Raw genomic sequence first — 9,084 nt, forward strand, 5'->3', positions numbered from 1 at the left:
CAAGAGTGTGCAAAGCTGTCAAGGTAGAGTGGCAACTTTCAAGAATCTAAAATATATTTTGTTTTGTGTAAAAAAAAAATGGTGTTATTTCATAGTTTTGATGTCTTCACTATTGTTCTATGTAGAAAATAGTAAAAATAAAGAAAAACCCTTGAATGGGTAGGTGTCCAATCTTTTCACTGGTACAGTATGTATCTCATAATCAAGGTAGAGGGAAGGGACCCAACACAACCCACAAGTAGGTCTATCTGAGATTTCAGCCTGACAATGGTTAGGGTAATGTTGCAGACTTTAAAAAATAACTGATATGATGTGGAACCTTTTAACGTGAACAATGATACGTGATTTATAACTCTTATAAATTAGAAGACTGTCTTGAAGATTGCATGTAAAGACTTCAGCAAGAGTCCAAAAATGTAAAATAACCGTAACTCGTTCCCTGCGTTATGCCTCCACGAAAATTGACCAAATCAAAGGTGAAATTATATAAATATGGCTATTGATTATTTCTCCCTTATTAGTGGAGATATGTTTCGTGATACAAAAATTCAGATTGAATGCTACACACTTGAACGAATGAATTCTGTCGCGATGACATGCTAGACTTTTGATAATATGCTAAACCTAATGCAATTTACAATCTGGAGGCCAAGATGTATTCTACTGTAGCCATTACTTTTATTCCCACTTCATTCTTTATGGTCCTATAATATTCATTCTATTAAGACACGTGATATCGTAGCGTTTCTGATCAGAATTCCACCAATCACGTCGCTTACAACGCGGGTACTGCGACCAAATGGACCAATAGGATTGCTATAAATTGACGCGAATTTAGAGCATGACCTAACAAATTTACTCTGGAGCAACAGTTTGACGATTGTAGCCGCTCAAAGAAGGAACTCCTTGAAAGTAGACTAAGTTTACTCTACGAACAAAATGAGGGAGATTGTTCATTTACAAGCTGGGCAGTGCGGTAATCAAATTGGCGCTAAGGTTTGTACACTTTAGGCTTTTAAATCCATGTCTTTTGATTGGGTTTAGAAGTATGATTTGTTTAAAAATAGTCTACGACCACGCTATATTGTATTCATTATATTTCAAATTGTGCCCGAGAAAATGTAACTATTGGGCACTTTTAAAATGGTATGTCTTGGATTGAAAACAATGTGGTCACTTTTTGCTCTTGGTTGGCTCAATTATTGTTTGGCGGAAAATATCACATCCCCTTAATTTATTATTTTCCTTCCCGTTTGTTCCAACAAGTCCAATGATTTTTGAAGAGGCATCAACTTGTTAACGGGGCAAACCTTCAGATCGACGCAGGGAGTCTAATTCAAGGGTGTTGGCCGCCCCGCGTTGAATCAGCGCGCGCAGTTGTAATATGGCTGGTTGTCTTGTTCAGCCTGGTGCGCTAAAACCTGCTCGCGCTCACTGCAACTATTATAGTTTAGGTTTACATATGCATATTTGTTTTTTCTAATACATCGAGCACTATTTCCCCTTTTTTTTTATTTTAAATTTTTTTGTCCATTTTAACAATAAGACACCGCAAAAAAATCGATGATTTAAAATGGTGCCAACTTTGGAAACCATTTTGTTTTTTGATGTAGCACTTGAAGGAAGCAACAAAGCCGATTACTCTTTTTATTTTTTTTCAAAAATGTGTTTGCTTTTATTTAATTAGATTGTAAATATCTTAACTGAATTGACTATACATTTTCAGACTTATCAAAATGCATGCTTTGTCTTTAGTTCTGGGAGGTGATCAGTGATGAGCATGGCATTGACCCCACTGGAAGTTACCATGGGGACAGTGATCTTCAGCTGGAAAGGATTAATGTGTACTACAATGAAGCTTCAGGTGAGTTAGGTTGTGTGATGTAATGATCCACATTTGGTCTTTTAATCTGGCCATTGTCCAACTCTGGCTATACAAAATTCATGTCCTAGTTACTATTATAATTGTGGTAGAATGGGTTTTGAAAGGATGTCAATTTATTTTAAGTGCTCTTGTGTTGTCATTTCAGGTGGAAAGTATGTGCCACGTGCAGTGCTTGTGGACTTGGAGCCTGGGACCATGGACTCTGTGAGATCTGGACCATTTGGTCAGATCTTCAGGCCTGACAACTTTGTCTTCGGTAAGAAACTCTTGGCAGTTTGACTATAAATCAGCTTGGATGTTATCTGTGCCTGGATTCGTTGCATGTTACTACAGTACACCTTAATTACCTGACTACAGTCACCAGAGACAAACTGTCGGCATTGGTTACGTGAAACAAAGGGTTTCCATGTCGCTTAATTTGCTTTGTCATCCCTGACTTTAGTGTTTGCACAATCAATCACCAGGGCTCAGTTTTTCCATAACATCTCATCTTTGCAGTGACGTCCTACTTTTGTCCATTCCAGGTCAGAGTGGCGCTGGTAACAACTGGGCAAAGGGCCACTACACTGAGGGTGCAGAGCTAGTTGACTCTGTCTTGGATGTAGTGAGGAAGGAAGCTGAGAGCTGTGACTGCCTCCAGGGCTTCCAGCTCACCCACTCCCTGGGAGGTGGAACTGGCTCTGGCATGGGCACCCTGCTCATCAGCAAGATCCGTGAAGAGTACCCTGATCGCATCATGAACACTTTTAGTGTGGTGCCCTCCCCTAAAGTATCAGACACCGTGGTGGAGCCCTACAACGCCACCCTCTCAGTCCACCAGCTGGTAGAGAACACAGACGAGACCTACTGCATCGACAACGAGGCGCTCTACGACATCTGCTTCCGTACCCTTAAACTCACCACACCCACCTACGGAGACCTCAACCACCTGGTGTCTGCCACCATGAGTGGGGTCACCACCTGTCTCCGCTTCCCCGGCCAGCTCAACGCCGACCTGCGCAAACTGGCAGTCAACATGGTGCCTTTCCCCCGTCTCCACTTCTTCATGCCCGGCTTTGCACCTCTCACCAGCAGGGGAAGCCAGCAGTACAGAGCCCTGACAGTTCCAGAGCTCACTCAGCAGATGTTTGACTCTAAGAACATGATGGCAGCCTGCGATCCCCGCCACGGACGCTATCTTACCGTAGCCGCAGTCTTCCGCGGGCGCATGTCCATGAAAGAGGTGGACGAGCAGATGCTGAACGTACAGAACAAGAACAGCAGCTACTTCGTTGAATGGATCCCAAACAACGTCAAGACAGCAGTCTGTGACATTCCTCCCCGTGGCCTCAAGATGGCCGCCACCTTCATCGGCAACAGCACTGCCATCCAGGAGCTGTTCAAGCGCATCTCTGAGCAGTTCACAGCTATGTTCCGCCGTAAAGCTTTCCTCCATTGGTACACCGGAGAGGGCATGGATGAGATGGAGTTCACCGAGGCAGAGAGCAACATGAATGATCTGGTGTCTGAGTACCAGCAGTACCAAGATGCCACTGCAGAAGATGAGGGAGAGTTTGAAGAGGAGTTGGGTGAAGAGGAGATGGCTTAAATTGTTTTTTCCTTCCTTTTAAAACCTCTGACTAGTTTCTTCACATTTCCTGTATCTGGCAACCTTCAGCTGTACCTGTTTGTTTGGTTCACTTGCAATAAAAAAAAAAAAGTAGTTCAACTTTTTTTTCCATTTTGCTTGTCATTCAATAAGACATGGGTAATGTAAAGGGGGTGGCAGGTAGCCTAGTGGTTAGAACTTTGGGCCAGTAACCAAAAGGTTGCTAGATCGAACCCCCGAGCCGACAAGGTAAAAATCTGCTCCCGTGTGGCTCAGTTGGTAGAGCATGGTGTTTGCAATGCCAGGGTTGTGGGTTCGATTCCCACGGGGGACCAGTACGGGGAAAATGTATGCATTCACTACTGTAAGTCGCTCTGGATAAGAGCATCTGCTAAATGACTAAAATGTAAATTACTTAATGGTGATTAGAGGTCAAATGGTATGTGTATTCAGACCCCTGGACTTTATTCACTTCTTGCTTTACAGCCTTCTAAAATTGAATAAAAAAAATGCACAATACCCCAAAGCAAAAAAAGGTTTAGAGACGATGTATTCCAGAAACATTTATGTAGGTATTCAGACCCTTGACTGAGTACTTTGCTGCACCTTTAGCAATGATTATAGCCTTGAGTCTTGGTTATGACGCTACAAGCTTGGCACAGCTGTGTTTGGGGAGTTTCTCCCATGCTCTGTCAGATTGGATGGGGAGCTTGGGCTCTGGTTGGGCCACTCAAGGACGTTAAGACTTGTCCCGATGCTTGTCTGTGTGCTTAGGGTTGTTCTGTTGGAAGGTGACCTTTGTCCCCAGTCTGAGGTCTTGAGTGCTCTGAAACAGTTTATCAAGGATATCTCTGTACTTTGCTCTATTCATCTTTCCTTTGATCTTGACTGTAGTCTCACAGTCCCTGCTGCTTGAAAAACATCCCCACAGCATGATCCTGCCACCATGCTTCACTGTAGGGTGCCAGGTTTCCTCCAGATGTGACACTTGGCATTCAGGCCAAAGAGTTAAATCTTGGTTTTGTCAGACCAGAGAATCTTGTTTCATGTTCTGAGTCCTTTAGGTGCCTTGTGGCAAACTTCAAACGGGCTGTCGTGCCTTTTACTGAGGAGTGGCTTTCGTCTGGCCATTATACCATAAAGGCCTGATTGGTGGAGTGCTGCAGAGATGGTTGTCCTTGAAGGTTTTCCCATCTCCACAGAGGAAGGCTGGAGCTCTGGTGACAATCAGGTTCTTGGTCACCTCCCTGACCAAGGCCCTTCTCCCCTGATTGCAAAATGTTCCTGGCAGACAGCTCTACAAAAAGTCTTGGGGGTTCCAAACTTCTTCCATTTAAGAACGATGGAGGCCACTGTTGTTGGGAACCTTCAATGCTATAGAACTTGTTTGGTACCCTTCCCCAGATCTGTGCCTTGACAAATTCCTTCAACCTCATGGTTTGGTTTCTGCTCTGACATGCACTGTCAACTGTGAGACCTTATATAGACAGGAGTGTGTCTTTCTAAATCATGTCCAATCAATTAAATTTACCACAGGTGGACTCCCAAGTTGTAGAAACATCAAGGATGATCAATGGAAACAGGATGCACTTGAGCTTAATTTTGAGTTTTATAGCAAAGGGTCTGCATACTTATGTAAATAAGGTATTTCTGTTTTTAAAATGTGCAAAAATGTCAACCTGTTTTTGCTTCGTCATTGTGGTATTGTGTGTAGATGGGGGGGGAATATATTAATCCATTTTAGAATAAGGCTGTAATGTAACAAAATGTGGAGGAAGGGGTCTGAATACTTTCCAAATTCCCTGTATATACAGTATAAATCATTGGTTGAGACCTGTTGGGTCTATGCCTCACCTATTTTCTCAGTTTAGTATAACCGTATGTATACTGGACGAAAACCTGCAACAATTTCAATGATTTTACTGAATTACAGTTCATATAAGGAAATAAATTCATTAGGCCCTAATCTATGGATTTCACGACTGGGCAGGGGTGCAGTCATGCGTGGGCCTGAGCCACCCATGTGTTTTTCCCCACAGAATGGCTTTATTACAGACAGAAATACAGTTTCGTCAGCTGTCCGGGTGGCTGGTCTCAGACAATTCCACAGGTGAAGAAGCCGGATGTGGAGGACCTGGACTGGCGTGGTTACACGTGGTCTGCGGTTGTGAGGCCAGTTGGATGTACTGCCAAATTCTCTAAAACAACGTAGGCAGCTTATGGTAGAGAAATAAACAAATTATCTGGAAACAGCTTTGGTGGACATTCCTGCAGTCAGCATGCCAATTGCATGCTCCCTCAAAACATGAGACATCTGTGGCAATGTGTTGTGTGACAAAACTGCACATTTCAGTGGCCTTTTATTGTCCCCAGCACAAGGTGCACCTGTGTAATGATCATGCTATTTAATCAGCTTCTTGAAATGCCACACCTGTCAAGTGGATGGATTATCTTTGCAAAGGAGAAATGCTCACTAATAGGGATGTAAATACATTTGTGCACAAAAGCTTTTTGTGCTTATATAGAACATTTCTGGGATGTTTTATTTCAGCTCATGAAACATGGTACCAACACTTTACATGTATTTATATTTTTTGTTTAGTACAGGTAGGCCTACAATAGAATACAAATGAGTTCATATTCCTCTCAAAACTGGTCACCAGGGCCCAGTTTTTGAAAACATTTAATCCAGATTAAAATGATCATGTGTTGTCTTTTTTATTTAGCCTTTATTTAACTGGGCAAGTCAGTTAAGAACAAATTATTATTTACAATGACGGCCTACCAAAAGGCCTGCGGGGACGGGGGCCTGGGATTAAAAAAAAAAAAACAATATAAATATAGTAGCAGCACAAAGACATGGTACAAACATTATTGGGCAAAGTCAACAGCACAAAGGTCAAGAAGGTAGAGACAACAATACATCATACAAAGCAGCCACAACTGTCAGTAAGAGTGTCCACGATTGAGTCTTTGAATGAAGAGATTGAGATAAAACAGTCCAGTTTGAGTGTTTGTTGCAGCCCGTTCCAGTTGCTAGCTGCAGCGAACTGAAAAGAGGAGCGACCCAGGGATGTGTGTGCTTTGGAGACCTTTAACAGAATGTGACTGGCAGAACGGCTTAGTCTTAATCCTGAGCCCCCATTCAATTGTGTTCCCCTTCAGTTTAGAAATGTATACACTGCTCAAAAAAATAAAGGGAACACTTAAACAACACAATGTAACTCCAAGTCAATCACACTTCTGTGAAATCAAATTGTCCACTTAGGAAGCAACACTGATTGACAATAAATTTCACATGCTGTTGTGCAAATGGAATAGACAACAGGTGGAAATTATAGGCAATTAGCAAGACACCCCCAATAAAGGAGTGGTTCTGCAGGTGGGGACCACAGACCACTTCTCAGTTCCTATGCTTCCTGGCTGATGTTTTGGTCACTTTTGAATGCTGGCGGTGCGTTCACTCTAGTGGTAGCATGACACGGAGTCTACAACCCACACAAGTGGCTCAGGTAGTGCAGCTCATCCAGGATGGCACATCAATGCGAGCTGTGGCAAGAAGGTTTGCTGTGTCTGTCAGCGTAGTGTCCAGAGCATGGAGGTGCTACCGGGAGACAGGCCAGTACATCAGGAGACGTGGAGGAGGTCGTAGGAGGGCAACAACCCAGCAGCAGGACCGCTACCTCTGCCTTTGTGCAAGGAGGAGCAGGAGGAGCACTGCCAGAGCCCTGCAAAATGACCTCCAGCAGGCCACAAATGTGCATGTGTCTGCTCAAACGGTCAGAAACAGACTCCATGAGGGTGGTATGAGGGCCCGACGTCCACAGGTGGGGGTTGTGCTTACAGCCCAACACCGTGCAAGACGTTTGGCATTTGCCAGAGAACACCAAGATTGGCAAATTCGCCACTGGCGCCCTGTGCTCTTCACAGATGAAAGCAGGTTCACACTGAGCACGTGACAGACGTGACAGAGTCTGGAGATGCCGTGGAGAACGTTCTGCTGCCTACAACATCCTCCAGCATGACCGGTTTGGTGGTGGGTCAGTCATGGTGTGGGGTGGCATTTCTTTGGGGGGCCGCACAGCCCTCCATGTGCTCGTCAGATGTAGTTTGACTGACATTAGGTACCGAGATGAGATCCTCAGACCCCTTGTGAGACCATATGCTGGTGCGGTTGGCCCTGGGTTCCTCCTAATGCAAGACTATGCTAGACCTCATGTGGCTGGAGTGTGTCAGCAGTTCCTGCAAGAGGAAGGCATTGATGCTATGGACTGGCCCGCCCGTTCCCCAGACCTGAATCCAATTGAGCACATCTGGGACATCATGTCTCGCTCCATCCACCAACGCCACGTTGCACCACAGACTGTCCAGGAGTTGGCGGATGCTTTAGTCCAGGTCTGGGAGGAGATCCCTCAGGAGACCATCCGCCACCTCATCAGGAGCATGCCCAGGCGTTGTAGGGAGGTCATACAGGCACGTGGAGGCCACACACACTACTGAGCCTCATTTTGACTTGTTTTAAGGACATTACATCAAAGTTGGATCAGCCTGTAGTGTGTTTTTCCACTTTAATTTTGAGTGTAAATGTTTTGAAAATCTGGGCCCTGGATTTCCACTTCTTGATCTGCATGCTCTTAGCTATCCCCAGTGACATAATTTCAAGCCAAGGTTTATAAATTGCACTGTGTTCATGTAATGTGAATTGTCACATGTATTTTCACCTAAATACCACTAGGTGGCAGCAGGTAGCCTAGTGGTTAGAGCGTTGGACTTGTAACCGATAGGTCGAATCCCCGATCGAATCCCCGACCTGACAAGGTAAAATCTGTCGTTCTGCCCCTGAACAAGGCAGTTAATCCACTGTTCCTAGGCCGTCAATGAAAATAAGAATTTGTTCTAAACTGACTTGCCTAGTTAAATAAAGGTAAAAAAATAAAAATAACCGGCCTATGTTCAAGAGTTGGTTGACTGATGAATTGAATGCCAGGGACGATAAGAAAGGCAGAAAGAGGCCCATTGGGGTTTATGATGAAGGACACCCATGCACTTTACTTTTGAGTTGATAGGTTATACATTTTGTCAGGTTTCCACCAATTCGTTTGACCACGGATAAGTATAATACTGTAGCAACCCGCACAGACAGCTGTGTGTTGTTATGTGTTATGCTATTAGTTGGTTGTGTTGTACTTACCAGTACCCAGTGTTCGCGGGGTCCGCCATGCCAATCAACCTGCTATCTGCCAATCACGAGAATGCCTGGAATGTTCTGATGCAGGGCATCCTGGTGGTTAGCGGAGTAGCGTGGAGGGGGGTTGGGCAGGGGGATGGAGCATTGGAAGTTAAGACCAGGTTTAGCTATTGTTCTCTCTCTTATGGCTGGCCTTCACAAGAGAAGGTCACGGTTGTTTTATAGGGTATCCTTCATTTATTTGGCGTGGGCAACGGCCAAACAGTGCGTGTGAAGTTGGGTTAATAAACCTCTGTCTGGACAATTGTTCCTTTATAATCTAGTCAGGTCATTACAATACTGGTGACCGGTGGTAGGTGAAATGCCGCATGCCAAAAGATTATGGGCAATACAAGTAGGCTAGTGAATAACAGCCAAGAGTTT

The 9,084-nt window shown here is 44.4% G+C and overlaps 1 protein-coding gene across 2 annotated transcripts; it reads left to right on the top strand.

Moving 5' to 3' along the window:
• The first annotated feature begins 742 nt into the window (after window positions 1–742).
• On the top strand, window positions 743–3,593 carry tbb2c (Tubulin beta-2C chain). Of its 2 annotated transcripts, NM_001140841.2 has the most exons (5): window positions 871–996; window positions 1,756–1,864; window positions 2,031–2,141; window positions 2,410–2,486; window positions 3,345–3,579. In NM_001140841.2, exons 1-5 carry the CDS (start codon window positions 940–942, stop codon window positions 3,471–3,473), a joined length of 483 nt encoding a protein of 160 aa, NP_001134313.1. In that variant the 5' UTR covers window positions 871–939; the 3' UTR covers window positions 3,474–3,579. The 2 variants fall into 2 exon arrangements, with proteins under 2 accessions (XP_014067627.1, NP_001134313.1); XM_014212152.2 differs by having other exon boundaries at window positions 743–996; window positions 2,410–3,593.
• Window positions 3,594–9,084: the final 5,491 nt, after the last annotated feature.

Source organism: Salmo salar, chromosome ssa09 (assembly GCF_905237065.1).
Source record: "Salmo salar chromosome ssa09, Ssal_v3.1, whole genome shotgun sequence".
In the NCBI taxonomy this organism is placed as follows: Eukaryota; Metazoa; Chordata; class Actinopteri; order Salmoniformes; family Salmonidae; genus Salmo; species Salmo salar.

Coding starts and splice junctions, on each gene's coding strand:
- tbb2c (XM_014212152.2), top strand. CDS start 940: ATGAGGGAGATTGTTCATTTACAAGCTGGGCAGTGCGGTAATCAAATT. Junction 997..1,755: donor GTAATCAAATTGGCGCTAAG/GTTTGTACACTT, acceptor CTTTGTCTTTAG/TTCTGGGAGGTGATCAGTGA. Junction 2,142..2,409: donor GCCTGACAACTTTGTCTTCG/GTAAGAAACTCT, acceptor TGTCCATTCCAG/GTCAGAGTGGCGCTGGTAAC.